This window comes from Labeo rohita, unplaced genomic scaffold, assembly GCF_022985175.1.
Source record: "Labeo rohita strain BAU-BD-2019 unplaced genomic scaffold, IGBB_LRoh.1.0 scaffold_1394, whole genome shotgun sequence".
Taxonomy (NCBI): domain Eukaryota; kingdom Metazoa; phylum Chordata; class Actinopteri; order Cypriniformes; family Cyprinidae; genus Labeo; species Labeo rohita.
Window position 1 is genome coordinate 1 of NW_026127554.1, and position 16,077 is coordinate 16,077.

The following is a 16,077-nucleotide window of genomic DNA, read 5'->3' on the forward strand; positions in this document are numbered from 1 at the left end:
AGAGAGAGAGATTTAAATTCGTGTTAAATTACCTTCACGTTTCTAACACTTTATTTTTGGTCTGTGATCGAGTCCAGTTCAGCTGAAGATGCAGCTGTTTTTCTTCACTGTGCTGCTGGTGTTGGGCTTTCCCTTCATCATGACTGAAGTTGTAGATTCATTCAGTCAATGCAGTGGCTTTTTTTTTGAAGGAGAGCCTCCAAAGATTAATGACATTCTAGAGAGATCAATTTCACTGGATAATGACCGATACAAACTAATCTGTCAGAAATATAATGGGACAAAAAGATATGCAACTCTCTACGACATAAAAAATAAGATTCCTGTTTTCTCAGCTTACACATATACTGGTGGAGGACAAAAAAAGAACAAAACACGAAAATGGATGATCGAGCCACAGGTGATATTTCTTATTTCTTGTTGTTTTACAACTGTGTTTGAGAAAAACTGTTTTATTATAGTCCCCATGAAATCAAAACGGATGTTTTTTGGTTTTTAGTATGAATATGTTAGCCTCAGTGTTATCTATAATTAATATCTATACATATCATCTGCAAATTATAGAATGTTATCTAAGCTAAGTTCACATATATTGTTACTAAAATTGTCATTGTAGGCCTACATATTTCTGTCCATTATGCTTTGTATATTCTTTTTATATTCAAATGATCACGTTTAGATTTGGGGATAGGGTTAAGGGATCTAAAACTGACCTATAAAATACTAGAAGTGTAATTATACAGATATCTTTGATATAGCTTTTTTTTTTTTTTTTTTTTTTTTTTTTACCTGTAAATGTCACATACCAATACCTACATATAAAAAATGAGAGCAGGCTGGTTCATCATCTGTTTCGCAGATACCAAATGCTTTGAGGTATTTTAAAAGGCATTCAGAAGATGCTAAGATTCTGAAATATCAAAATAGAAGCATTTAAAACTACAGTCTCTAATTTCTGCCAATGCTGATTAACGACTTTTATGACATCTTAGTGGAGTTTTTGTTTTCAGATTTTCTGTCAAATTAAATGTTCTCTAAAATCTGAAGCATCCTGCCGCCTCTTTCAGGCCCATTACTAAGATATACGTTACATATTTTACATATCCTTAAGACAGTACTATGTTTTGAAGTTTCAAAGTATAAAAGCATTAACAAATTACTTTTAAAAGACCATGAATAACCTCCAAATCTCAGTTATTTTTGCAGCAATAATACAAACATGTTATCACTGTATATATCTGTCTATATTAAGTAACATACATTGCCTTACAAGAAAAAGCTCATTAATTGCAGCATTGAGTAATATAATTTCAAAGTAATTTCTGTCATTTTGACAACATTCCAGTGAACACTTCTAATAGGGAATATAAATGAAAAGGGGACCCCAAAAACCTGGAAAGAGACATGAGGATTTGGCGAGAAATACAAGAGGTTCTTAGCATTCCAGTGCATCATTTATGGGATATTTCATAAATTAAATCAGGAGAGCAGACCACAAATGTCTTTTTTCACATTGTTACAATGGAATACAAAGTAAAAGAATCAGGAGGAAAAGAATGCAGCAACTGAAAAGAGCTCTTCCCTTAGCCTGTTCTTGTTATACCATGTCACATTAAATACCAGCATTAGATTATTTTCCTTAAGTCTGAATGGAACTTCCCCAAACCAAGGTGCCTCCCGAAATTTAATATATATATATATATATATATATATATAGGTTTCAAAGCACTTCAGTGGGCCTTTATGACTCAACATTTTTTAACTAGTTTTATGCACTCATGGTTTCTGTGCGTTTCACTGACAATCTTTTTTTTTTTTTTTTTTATCTGTTTCATAGCTGGAAATGACAGATGAAATGCGTGAACCGTGCGTCAGTCAGGCTTGTACACAAGACTACACCAACCAATCGAATCTGAGTCGGGGTCACTTATTTCCCAAGTCCTATGCAGCTGATAAAGACACTGCCAAATCTACATTCACACTGACCAATGCTGTGCCACAGATAGAGAGTTTTAACAGTGGAAGCTGGAGTAACATGGAGAAAAAAGTTAAAAATGAAATGGATTCTCACTGCAAAAAAGACAATAGTATGATTTTGGCTTATGTGCTGACAGGAGCTGTACCAAGCCAAAACAAACTGATGAAAGAAAAAGTAAACATTCCCTCACACATGTGGACAGCGTTCTGCTGCTATAACATTACGAGCCAAAAATGGGTGGCCCAAGCTCACTGGGCTGAAAACATAGATGAGAGCAATGGTAAATGCAAAACTATCAGTGAAAAGAGTCTGAAGGATTTGCAGGATTTTCTAAAGATCAACTACAAAGAAACCATACTGTTTAAAGATCAGTGTTTGGAAATGTTAAATGCGCATGTAAGTCAGCCTCTAGAAGCAGATAGTGATGACCAACAATATGATGAGGAACAGTCACTTTTGGCATTCTTAATATCATTGCCAGCGAAAGTTTGGGTAGGGTTACGTAATTATAAGTATGAATTTGTCTGGACTCTATTTTAATGGTTTAATGAAATTGTATAAATAAAAAAGCATGTACAATTAATTAAAATCATGAAACCTACACAATATAGCAACAATTTACTAAGAGTTTAACAAAAATTACATTTTTAGGGACTTTTTTTGTTCTCTCAAATTCCACTTTATTTGACCAAATTCTGTGTTTTCCATTTTAATTTTCTGGATTCCAATTTTAGTGGTTTAAATAATCTTTTAATAATCAAATGCACCTGACTAAATGGCTAAAACCTTAATTTCTTGTTCTTTTATTGATGTGTTTTTTAAATACTGTGTTGTGCATTTAAATGTTTCTTGTTCGCTTCACGAAAAGCATAGCGCCCTATATACATGTCTAATAAGTCATGCACTGTTAAGATTGTCTAAATGTGATGATGGCATGAATTAACAACAGCAACTGTTTCTGTTTTTAACATTGACAACTGTGTCTTTGACATCTACTGTATGTAAAATAAAACCAAACAATTAAATGCTTTCAATCATGCACAATGATACTGGCCTCTGAAATGTGTCTATTGAACAAGACATATCAATAGGGTTGTGCAGTATTGACAAAAAAAAAAAAAAAAAAAAAAAAAAAAGACCTTGATATTTTTGGGTGGTTTTTCTGATGAGGATAACTAAATGATATTTTGCTGAGTGTGTTTTGCACTGGTACCAGGGCTGGTTTAGGCTTTGTTTAGAAGCAGATGAACAATGAGCAACAATCATATTGGTCATACTTTAAACAATTACCAGCAACCTTTTTGGGCCTGGTTATGTGGCTATTTCTGTAAGGTGGTGAGAACAAAGTCCCTGGCTTATATCCGATGATAAATATTGTATATCCCTATGATATCAAACATGCTGTAGATTTGATGAAAGTCTGATCCGTTAGAAAAGATATAGCAATCCGATTCAGATCAGTCTGAAGGCCTGACCCGAGCTTGGTGGTTGTAGCTTGAAAACTCTAGTAGGAGATTTACTTTATTTTCAGAAAATATGAAATGTTGCCTTGCCACCTAAATGAAATAAGCTTTTCATCTAATACAGTACTTGCCAAAAGTTTGAAAACATGATTTTTTTAATGTTTTTAAGTCTTATCATTTATTTATATCATTTAGAAATCATTTATTAATGAATTCTGAAGGATGATGTGACACTGAAGAGTAATAATGCTGAAAATTCAGCTTTGATCACAGCAATCAATTACATTTTAACATATATTCAAACAAACAAAAACAATGTATTTGTAATACTCTTACACAATATTACTGTTTTAAGTCATACTTGAAGAGCATACTGTAAATGCAGCCATGGTGGTTTATTATTTGTTTTTTTAATGCTTCAAATGAACGATAATAATGAAAAGCACCAGATGATATGTGAGAACACAGATGCCATTTCACAGGTCAAAATGTGTGAAAAGAATGTAACACTCAAAATGATACCTGTCGATGTGGTTTCTCAGAAAGAGTGACCTCCATGAGTTTAGATGTGTGAGTGTGTGGGTGTATGAGGTTTAAAAACATTGTTTCTGCTACAAAAAAAATCTATGCATGTTAAAGAGTAGCATTTAAGTCCATGCAGAGACAAATTCTCTGCACAAATTCTCTAACCCTGTTCTTTTAACATACAACCAGAGAGAACAGCCTTCTTCAGTCAGAGCAGAATGAGAACATACAATGCAAAATCACAGCTTTACATCAGCATTGCATCTGTCTGTATAATGAGATATTTGTCACAGCGATTCTGTGTATAGCTCTTATATCATCATATCTTGATAACTAAGAAAAAAGAAAAATAAATATTGTAGAAAATGCTTTTTTCTTTAATAAAGCTTGTAATTGCAAATACTGGCACATGGGGCTCTTCTCACTGAATTATTGCATGTGTGTGCACAGTTATACACTTACCTATATAAGTGATAAATAAAGTTCATGTATAACACATGGGGAATTAACATAAATCTATAAACAGTCTATAAACCAAGAAGCACAGGTATATTTGTAGCTATGGGCAAAAATACATAGTATGGGTCAAAATGATACATTTTTTTCTTTTTATGCCAAAAATCATTAGGATATTAAGTAAAGATCATGTTCCATTAAGATATTTTGTAAATTTCCTACCGTAAACATATCAAAACGTAATTTTTGATTAGTAATATGCATTGCTAAGAACTTCATTTGGACAACTTTAAAGGTGATTTTCTCAATGTTTTGATTTTTTTTGCACCCTCAGATTACAGAACAGTAAACAACACTGAATATTTCTACATTTTTAAAATTGAGGATCAATTAAAATTAACTATAGAATACAAAAATAATTCAAAGGTTTATAAAATGGAAGTCAAACTAGTAACCAAATACATAAATACACAAAAATCTTCATACTGAAATAAAGCAGTTCAAGCAGGTCACACGTCAACCATAATTGTTGTTCCCATATGTAGTGTGAAAGCTGATAATGACGAATGTGTTATTAAAAAAAAACAAAAAAAAAACTGATGATACTCTCTCATATTTTTCAAACAATTATGCCCATTTTTGCTGACTTCACCCTACATAATGTTTAGCCCACACCCTGGCTGTATGTGTATTATTTAGTATTTAATGTATTTTGTTTGTGTTTTATGTTTTCATGTGTATTATTGTAGTCCTAACTGTACTTTGACTGTTTATTGACAATAAAAAATAAACAAATAAACTGTCTCAATCTCCGGTAAATGCGAGTCTTGTCAGGCTTTTATAAGGCACAGATATTTTTATCATCATATTATTATAATTTTGTTTGATGATGTAGCCACACTCAATTATATCTGAATATGGTTTCTCAACATTGGCTTCCCCCATTTGTTTTCAAATGGGTGTATAAAACAAATATTAATTTCTCTTCTGATAAATTCAATCATATGATTGAACGTCAGCTCATATTTCTTGTATTTTCTTTAGTAAAGTTAAAAAAAACTCACCCGCTTTATTCATTCTGACGTCTTTGCTTCATGTTTTGGTTTAACAAGTCCACGTGATCAGTCACCTGTTACATCAGGAACAAAATAGGTGCGTTCGACTTCATGCGGCGCTGCGCAGACCGATCGGCGGCTGACTTGAAGTAGTGCATGCCGGTTAGAAATTTTGTCCGACTTGAACCGGCGCCGACGCCACGTGACGTTCACGTGTGGCATCAAAGTAACGCGAGAGCGTTTCGAGAACAGCCAGCATTTCAGGAGCGACTGCACCAGGCTGTGATGACGTCACAGCTTCTCATAATTGGCCACATTCACCACATGACGATGATCACGAGTGTTTCGTGCTTCAATCCATATAATTGCATAACAAATCAATTTGCATGCCATTTCGTAAATAGTTTACGATCTTTTGACTGCAGTATATTTTTTTTCCCTTAAATTCTTTATATTGGATTTGTGCATTTTATTATTGTACTTATTATATACACATGTATTGTAATTAAAAAGTATTGTCATTCAGTGTTTTTTGTAGAACTGGGATAGATTCCAACAATTAAGGTTTACACGACTGTTGAACATGCAATATAAAAACTTATTTGTATTTGTACTATAAACACAAAACAAGTAGCTTACTCTCTAACAGCAATTACAGCTAATTATTTATTGTTTACAGAAGCCTAACATAACACCACTAAACAAAACATAATTTGATTAAGTATAAGCTTGATTTGTAAAACAGTATTTGTTCAGTTACTTTAAAATGAAATGATTTACACATGCACATATATTGTTTTTAAACTTACCGTCGTTGTTCATTCTGCTACATTTCTTCCAACGAAAAAAGGTATTTCTATAGCTTCCAGTTCATCTGCAATAAAGTAGGCAAACGCCACGTGATCTACCATGTTTGAGGAAGCAACGAGATCCCCAACGTGTCCGACTTGAGGCTCCGTTTTCAGCTCCTCCCCGACTGCTTTCGGCTAATCTCGCCGATCGGTCTGCGCAGCGCAGCATGAGCTCGAACACACCTAATAGGTGTGTTCGACTTAACGCAGCGCTGCGCAGCTTGATCAAATTCTGACTTGAAGCAGTGCATGCCGGTTAGAAATTTTGTCCGACTAGAGATGGCGCCGACGCCTCGTGACTGTCACGTGTGGCATCAAAGTACCGCGATAGCGATTCGAGAGCAGCGACTGACTCAGCCGGCGCAGTTTCTCCAGAGCGGCTGCAGGAGCTCTGATGACCACATGACTGTTTCACGATTGGCCAGATTCACCGCATGACAACGATCACGTGTGTTTTGGGTTTATTCTAACATCCTCAAGTCCGATAATGCTGACAAATCTGTGTTTTCAGTACAATAAAAGTGTTTTTACTGTAGTCGTAATGTTATATTGAGTCAAATTTTTCATAAAACACTGATAAAAGCATAAATAACCCCACTTTATTAGTATTTAAATAGTATATGTTTATGTTGATCATTATTCTTGTTCAGATGGCGCTGTATTAAGCAATGTATGAAACGTGTTTCTGTTGCTCATGAAAACGCTTTTGAAAAGTCGGTGTATTTGATAAATATTGGATTTAATTCACTTCATCTGTGATAGAGCATACAAACACCGCGAGAGCTTCACTGACGAGAGCAGAAAGTGTCCGACTTGACGCCTCCGTTTTCAACTCCGCCCCCGACTGCTCTCGGCTACTCTCGTTGATCGCCGTCTGTAGCCGTAGATGAAGTCGAACACACCTGGTTTGTGGTCAAAATTGAGAAGTGATATATGTCTGTAATTGGCTGGGTCGGTGCTGTCTTTTCATTTCTTTAATAAAACACAAATATTGGCCTCATATAAGGAGTTGAAGAGTCTGCCGTTTTCATACGACTCATTAATCATTCTGAATAAATAAGGGGCTAGTTTTAAAGAGAAGGCTTTATAAAATTGACACCCAAAGCCATCCGGACCTGGTGCTTTGCCAGACGGAAAAGACTTGATGGCCTCTAAGATGTCTGCTTCGGAAAATGAGCTTTCTAGGTCCTCTTTTGCAAATTTATCTAATTGGGGAAGGCTGAGATTATCGAAAAAAAGAATCATAATCTTCTTGACTAACTTTGCATTTTGAGGAATAAAAATCCCTAAAAGATTCATTAATTTCTTCTGGACTGGTTACAATTTCAGCAGTTTTTTTGTTTTAATTTGATGAATAGTTTGCTTTGCTTGCTCACCCCTTAATTGTCTTGCTAATGAAATTTCTGGCTAATCCCCCAATTCAAAGTATTTTTGTTTCAATTTAAGCAAGAGATTCTCAACTCTTTCACCTAGAATCGAATTTTATTCCTATTTTAAACCCAGTATCTTATTGTAATCTTGTTGTGATCCAGATTCTCTATATTCCTTTTCTAATGTTGTTAATAAATTTTCAATTATTAAAAGCCTGCTATTACTATTTTTCTTAATAAAAGTTTCATAAGCAATAATATAACCCCTCATGACTGCCTTAAGGGTATCCCATAAAACTGAATCAGATACTTGACCATTGTCATTATTAATAAAGAAATCCTCCAATTTAGCATTAATGTATTTTTCAAAAGCTGGGTCTTTAAGTAGATAAGGATTAAATCGCCAATAATAATTTTGATGTGGCAGAACATTGTTAAACTCAAGTGAAATGGGACTATGGTCTGATATCAACCTGTTATGGTACTGTGTCCCAGTTACTCTCTGTATCAGCTAACCAAAAAAACGGTCAATCCTAGTATAAGATTTATAAACGTGTGAGTAAAATGAGTACTCTTTATCCCTTGGGTGTTGCAACCTCCAACAGGGCTAGTTTGAGGAATAGTTCAACCAAAAATGCATTTGTTGAAAATATGCTCAACCTTAAGCCATCTGAGATGTAGTCGAGTTTGTTTCTTGATCAGATTTGGAGAAATGTAGCATCATATTACTTGCTCACCAATGGATGTGAATGGGTGTCGGCTCATTCAAAGTGATTATAATACACTGCTGCCGAGGCTCCCCGTATGGTTCTGCTTGTAATGAATGTCATATGATTCTATATGTCATATTAATGAGAAATGTTCTCATAACAATTATTTAATGCCCTGGTTTTACAGACAGGGCTTAGACTAAGCCAAGATTAGGCCATAGTTCAATGAAGACATTTCAGTAATTTTTGCTAAAACAGTTTGCTATGGCTGTTCGAGGTGGGGATATTTGTAACAGTTCATTAAAAATGTTACAACCAACTCCTCATGATGATTCCAATGAGTTCAGTTATCCAATCACATTCTCTATTGAGGTAAAGTCATGTTAGGTTTTATTTCTGCCTTACATCAAGGGATTTATGTAAAATATGTTTCCATCATAGTTTATGCACATATCTTCTTATTTAATATTTGTTTAAAATAATTCAAAAAATTTGTTACCCTGCTGCCTTAAAATTAAGTTCAGTCATCTCAAATAAGTCTAGTCAACTTGAAGTGTTAAGTTGTACTAAGTGACAACTTAAATATTTAAGCTGACTTAACAAAAAATTTGGTTTGTTAAACTTAAAAGCTGGGTAAGTAAGCCAGCTGCCTTAAAATCTGAATCAACTCAAATATCTAAGTTGTCACTTAGTACAACCTAACATTGAGTTGACTGAACTTAAAAATTTAAGGCCAGGTAACAAATTGTTTTTTACAGTGCAATTCAACAGTTACAGGCAAGACCGTTAAACTGGCTGACAGTAAAGGAATATGCTAGCTGTGATAAAGAAGAAAGACAGACATTAAATTATTTGAATGGAAGAGTAATTACAACAAAATAACTTGAAACAACATACTGTAAATTGAATTAGCACTAAGAATTGTTTTTAAAAACGTTTGTAAATGGTTTTCAAGAGGAGGAGGAACAGCTGCGAACTGTGCATACGCATGCTCTCAAAAACGTGCCCAAGCAATTTTGGAAACACTGAAAGAGTTTGCAACACTTTGTTCATTCTCAACTGGTATAAACTAAAGTTCTTTGAAAAACAAGTGAAACACAGCCTAAGTCTTCACTTTTCCACAGTAGAAGGAATTGGAGTTGTGCCGTCGATGGTTTGAATGAGAAATTATTTTAATAAATTATTGTGAGTGCACTTATCTGTTGTTTATGTTCAGAAGTAGAAGTGGGATTAGTGGGATTTTTCATTCTTTATTGTTACTAAAATTGCCATTGTAGGCCTACATATTTCTGTCTATTACATTTTAATCTTTTTATATTCAGATGATCATGTTACGATTTGGGATATGGTTAAGGGATCTAAAATCGACCTATAAAATAGAAAAAGTGCACCTATAAATATCTTAATGATATAAAAGACTGATGAATATATTAAGTTTACCTTCAGGTGTAAATGGTAACATTTTAGATGTTGTCAACACATCCATATTATGTGTTTTAGCATACAAAAATATAAATTTTGTACCTGTAAATATCACATACTAATACATGTGTATAAACAATGGCTTAACACCAGGTAACTCCACTCAGATGCAAGAATAAGAGAAAATTTACTTCCAAGTAGATTAAAGTTCTTCTAATTGTTGTCAGTACTGCTTTATTGTATAATGTTGCATTTAGTCCTTCAGATCAGCTGTATTCTAAGATCTTATGCAGAAGCCAAAAAGTTTTCTAATTTCCATAAAACTAACATAAGATAACTAAACTCCAGTCATAGTATATTTCCGTCAGACAGTACTGTATATAAGGGTGTAAATTTGCATTGGCCTGGTCAGTTGCACACAGTGACTAAATTCAAGTGATTGACTGTCAAATGCAAATGTAGTAATTTATCTTGAACATCTAGTATCCTTCTGCGTCCAATACTCGCCTCACAGTTTCACCTCTAAAGTGAATATCCTTGATATCATGACCAGGTCACACAGACATAACAGGGGAGTCGCAGATAATAAAAAGAGGACAGATAATCTGTCTAATGTTACATCCCAGGTCTAGGGTTTAGGAGAAACATAAAAAAAAGTTCTTTACACTGGATTCTTGTGATCTTTTGCTCTTTTATTTTTCATTTTTTTAATAGTTAAGTTCAGTGGCAATCCGCACACAAAATTGCAAGTGAGTGGTCTTCAGGGTCCAGATCAGCATCGCCTCATTTTTGAAAGATGTGCAGTTCCAGCCTCAGCCAACAACGGGGGACGTACCAGCGTGTTCAAATTAGGGCGGGGCAATCTGTGAGAATGAGAGAGAGAGAGAGAGAGAGAGAGAGAGAGAGAGACCACATACATCACAATGTAACAATAAAAACAGACAGTCTATTTCCAGATGTTGCACATCCTCTGTGATCGTGTTAAATTACCTTCACGTTTCTACCACTTTATTTTTGGTTTGTGATCGAGTCCAGTTCAGCTGAAGATGCAGCTGTTTTTCTTCACTGTGCTGCTGGTGTTGGGCTTTCCCTTCATCATGACTGAAGTTGTAGATTCATTCAAACAATGCAGTGGCTTTTTTTTTAAAGAAGAGCCTCCAAAGATTAATGACATTCTGGAGAGATCAGTTTCACTGGATGATAACCGATACAAACTAATCTGTCAGAAATATAATGGGAAAAACAGATATGCAACTCTCTACGACACAAAAAATAAGATTCCTGTTTTCTCAGCTTACACATATAATGGTAGAAAAATCTCCGGAAGACCAAAAATTCCATGGATGATCGAGCCACAGGTAATGTTTCTTATTTCTTGTTGTTTTACAGCTGTGTTTAAGAAAAATTGTATTATTATAGTCCCCATGAAATCAAAACTGATGTTTTTTGGTTTTTAGTATGAATATGTTAGCCTCAGTGTTATCTATAATCAATATCTATACATATCATCTGCAAATTATAGAATGTTATCTAAGCTAAGTTCACATATATTGTTACTTTGTAGACCTACATATTTCTGTCCATTATGCTTTGTATATTCTTTTTATATTCAAATGATCGGGTTTAGTTTTGGGGATAGGGTTAAGGGATCTAAAACTGACCTATAAAATAGTAGAAGTGTAATTATACAGATATCTTTGATATACCTTTTGCTGTTTACATTTTAGATGTTGTCAATATATACATTATGTGTTTTAGCTATCCAGACATACAAAAATGTAGTTTTTTTTTTTTTTTTACCTGTAAATGTCACATACCAATACCTACATATAAAAAATGAGACCAGGCTGGTTCATCATCTGTTTCGCAAATACCAAATGCTTTGAGGTATTTTAAAAGGCATTCAGAAGATGCTAAGAAATGATTTTAAAATATCAAAATAAAAGCATTTAAAACTACAGTCTCTAATTTCTGCCAATGCTGATTAATAACTTCTGTGACATCTTACTGGAGTTTTTGTTTTCAGATTTTCTGTCCAATTAAATGTTCTCTAGAATCTGAAGCATCCTGCCTCCTGTTTCAGGCCTATTTCTTTTCTTTTCTATTTTAAATAATATTTTCAACCATTAGCATAGATAATAACACATTCCATAGAACAGGAGTGCCCAACTCTGTTCCTGGAAATCTACTTTCCTGCAGAGTTTAGTCCAGGAACAGGGTTGAGCACCCCTGCCATTGAATAACAACAAAACATTTCACATGCATCATCAACAATAGTAGAGGGGGAAAAAAAGAAAAAAGAAGAAGACATAAGCATCAATTATAAAAAAAAAAAAAGATATACGTTACATATTTTACATATCCTTACAATAGTACTATGTTTTGAAATTTCAAAGTATAAAAGCATTAACAAATTAACAAACCATGAATAACCTCCAAATCCCAGTTATTTTTGCAGCAATAATACAAACATGTTATCACTGTATATATCTGTATATATTATGCAACATACATTGCCTTACAAGAAAAAGCTCATTAATTGCAACATTGAGTAATATAATTTCAAAGTAATTTCTGTCATTTTGACAACATTCCAGTGAACACTTCTAATAGGGATTATAAATGAAAAGGGGACCCCAAAAACCTGGAAAGACACATGAGGATTTGGCGAGAAATACAAGAGGTTCTTAGCATTCCAGTGCATTATTTATGGGATATGAGCTGCTGCTATTATTATTGAATAACACTGCATGTTTCATGCACAGAAAAAAAAAAAAAAAAAAAAATATATATATATATATATATATAGTTTCAAAGCACTTCAGTGGGCCTTTATGACTCAACATTTTTAACTAGCTTTATGCACTCATGTTTTCTGTGCGTTTCACTGACAATCTTTCTTTTTTTTTTAAATTATCTGTTTCATAGCTGGAATTGACAGATGAAATGCATAAACCATGCGTCAGTCAAGCTTGTACACAAGACTACTTCAACCAACTGAATCTGTGTCGGGGTCACTTATTTCCCCAGTTCCATGCAGCTGATGAAGACACTGCCAAATCTACATTCACACTGACCAATATTGTGCCACAGATAAAGACTTTTAACAGTAGAAGCTGGAATCGTATGGAGGAAAATGTTAAAAAGGTAATGGATTCTCACTGCAGAGTTGAAAAAGGCAGAAGTAAGATTTTGGCTTATGTGCTGACAGGAGCTGTACCAAGCCAAAATAATCCGATGAAAGGAAAAGTAAACATTCCCTCACACATGTGGACAGCGTTCTGCTGCTATAACAGAAAGAGCAAAAAATGGGAGTCCCAAGCTCACTGGGCTGAAAACATAGATGAGAGCAATGATAAAGGCAAAACTATCAGCAAAAAGAGTCTGAAGGATTTGCAGGATTTTCTAAAGATCAACTACACAGAAACCATACTGTTTAAAGATCAGTGTTCAGAAATGTTAAATGCGCATGTAAGTCAGCCTCTAGAACCAGATAGTGATGAACAATATGATGAGGAACAGTCACTTTTGGCATTCTTAATATCATTGCCAGCGAAGGTCTGGGTAACTATACTTGCGTAAAAGTTAGGTAATTATAAGTATGAATTTGTCTGGACTCTGTTTTAATGGTTTAATTAAATTGTATAAATAAAAAACCATGTACAATTAATTAAAGTCATGAAACCTACACAATATAGCAACAATTTACTAAGAGTTTAACAAAAATTACATTTTTAGGGACTTTTTTTGTTCTCTTAAATTCCATTTTATTTCACCAAATTCTGTGTTTTCCATTTTCATTTTCTGGATTACAATTTTATTGGTTTAATACATTTTAATAATCAAATGCATCTGTAAATGACTAAAACCTTAATTTCTTGTTCTTTTATTGATGTGTTTTTTAAATACTGTGTTGTGCATTTAAATGTTTCTTGTTCGCTTCATGAAAAGCATAGCGCCCTATATACATGTCTAATAAGTCATGTACTGTTAAGATTGTCTAAATGTGATGATGGCATGAATTAACGACAGCAACTGTTTCTGTTATTAACATTGACAACTGTGTCTTTGACATCTACTGTATGTAAAATAAAACCAAACAATTAAATGCTTTCAATCATGCAAAATGATACTGGCCTCTGAAATGTGTCTATTGAACAAGACATATCAATAGGGTTGTGCAGTATTGTCAACAACAACAACAAAAAAGACCTTGATATTTTTTGGTGATTTTTTTGATGAGGATAACTAAATGATATTTTGCTGAGTGCGCAGATGAATGATGAGCAACAATCATATTGGTCATACTTTAAACAATTACCAGCAACTTTTTGGGCCTGGTTACATGGCTATTTCTGTAAGGTGGTGAGAATGAAGTCCCTGGCTTATATCCGATGATAAATATTGTATATCCCTATGATATCAAACATGCTGTAGATTTGATGAAAGTCTGATCCATTAGAATGTATTAGTGATTCCTAGACTTTTGTTTTCATGATTCCTCTTTCTCCTTATAAAACTTTTTTCAAAGAAATAAACTCCATGATAACTAAATTTATTTAGAACAACAAACGTCAAGAATTAAACTTGAAACATTACAGAGAAGTCATGCCGAAGGAGGTTTGACATTTTCTATGGTTCAACTATATTTCTGGGCATGTCGGCTACGCTCTTTTAAGACCTGGTTGGATGTAAACTCTGAGATTGCTTGGCGCAATATTGAAGCAATATCTGTATTTCCATATCGACTACAAGATAAGTTATTTACTGGTTAATCTAAGAAAGCCCTAAAGTTTGATAAACAAATTGTAGGTGACTCTCTTAAAATCTGGTACGATGTCTGTATATTTATGGGGTGTTCTAATAAATTTACAAAAGAATTTCCGATTTGGAATAATCATAGTATACAATCTGGGAAACAGCTGTTTATGTTTAAGCCATGGTCTAATCAAGGCGTATTTGTTCTGGGTGACATTCTTAATAGTCAGGGCCTAAGGTCCTTTCAGGACTTGAAAGAATGTTGTAATATTCCTGGACATTCCTACATTTTGTACTTGAGGTTGAGAAGTGCAATGCGTGCATATGGTGTACCGTGAAACTATAACCTGGATGCTCACCTACTGATGGACTGTGTGAATTTCTCTCAGACACATGGAGCAGTGTCATTTATTTATAGGGTCATTCCAGCTGGAATCATCAAATTTTGGAAAAGTTCCCCACCTGACCTCCTCAGATTTGTCTGAAAAAAATCCATGTGATGGGTAATATGCCCAATAGATCATATACAAAATTTCAGATTTCTACTGTGCATACTTTTTTCACAAAAAAACTGTAAAAAAAGTTAACCCAGGGTAAGTTTTACCCCGTTTTGGTATCACAGTCTGAGTGACCATGTTCAGACTAAAACATCTCCAGAACTATTTGTGCCAGGTCCATGAAATTTTCTGGGCTAAGAGTCCTAGTCCAGAACTGCATGAATTACAACTCACAGCATTGTTACTGAATTTACACCTGAATGCTGGCCCTCTACTTTTTTTGAAACTATTACATTAAGGGTTTTCAGATGTCTCAATTTAACCTCAATTTTCAATGTATGAGCATCAAACTTGGTAAATGGTCTGATATGTACCATGTCTTTCACATCCTTTGATATCAGACAATAGAGTCTGATGGATGTTGAGATATTAAGGTCCAAAAATGAAAAAAAAAAAAAAACTAATTTACACCAATGTTCAGAGCAATATTTCCCATCAATGACACCAGGTGTGAACATGAAACTTGTTTTTTTGAAAGAGCATATTGTTATTGATAAAATATAAAAAAATTAGGATGGGGTTTTGACTCATTTTTCTGTAATGATTTTTTTAAAACTCAGAGTTTCGTCACTGATCCTATTGTTCACTTTTGCTATTCAACTTGGTATGGGCATTTCAACAGAATTTATTAATGTTCCACTTATACAAAAAATACAAAATACAAAAAACGTACTTCCAGACATGAGTCACTTTAATAATGTATACCACCAACACAAATAAATGTGTGACATAACAGTTACTGAAAGTTGTTCATGAAAGTGTCTGAATCCACAGTTTTATTTTCTTTTATGACATAGCATCGTCCAGTGGAAGTAACCGGCACATCAATTTTCATTATGATGTGCTGGAGAGGCACCCAACAGACATCTTCCCTTTTTGGCCAAAAGTAGCCTCTAGCTGGGCCATGGGGATGCAAAAAAAGCACTTGAATG

The 16,077-nt window shown here is 34.1% G+C and overlaps 2 protein-coding genes across 2 annotated transcripts; both read left to right on the plus strand.

Annotated features, from left to right (window-relative positions):
- Positions 1-28: 28 nt before the first annotated feature.
- Positions 29-3,013, plus strand: LOC127158214 (endonuclease domain-containing 1 protein-like). Its single transcript, XM_051101364.1, has 2 exons — positions 29-400; positions 1,838-3,013. The coding sequence occupies exons 1-2, from the start codon at positions 89-91 to the stop codon at positions 2,516-2,518; spliced, it is 993 nt and encodes a 330-aa protein (XP_050957321.1). The 5' UTR covers positions 29-88; the 3' UTR covers positions 2,519-3,013.
- A 7,708-nt stretch (positions 3,014-10,721) lies between these two features.
- LOC127158213 (endonuclease domain-containing 1 protein-like) lies at positions 10,722-13,946 on the plus strand. The gene is made up of 2 exons (XM_051101363.1): positions 10,722-11,188; positions 12,759-13,946. The coding sequence occupies exons 1-2, from the start codon at positions 10,877-10,879 to the stop codon at positions 13,410-13,412; spliced, it is 966 nt and encodes a 321-aa protein (XP_050957320.1). The 5' UTR covers positions 10,722-10,876; the 3' UTR covers positions 13,413-13,946.
- Positions 13,947-16,077: the final 2,131 nt, after the last annotated feature.

Excerpts from the sequence above, each read along its gene's own strand:
- LOC127158213 (XM_051101363.1), top strand. The coding sequence starts at position 10,877 with ATGCAGCTGTTTTTCTTCACTGTGCTGCTGGTGTTGGGCTTTCCCTTC. Across the intron at positions 11,189-12,758 it reads CATGGATGATCGAGCCACAG|CTGGAATTGACAGATGAAAT; the intron begins GTAATGTTTCTT and ends TCTGTTTCATAG.
- LOC127158214 (XM_051101364.1), top strand. The coding sequence starts at position 89 with ATGCAGCTGTTTTTCTTCACTGTGCTGCTGGTGTTGGGCTTTCCCTTC. Across the intron at positions 401-1,837 it reads AATGGATGATCGAGCCACAG|CTGGAAATGACAGATGAAAT; the intron begins GTGATATTTCTT and ends TCTGTTTCATAG.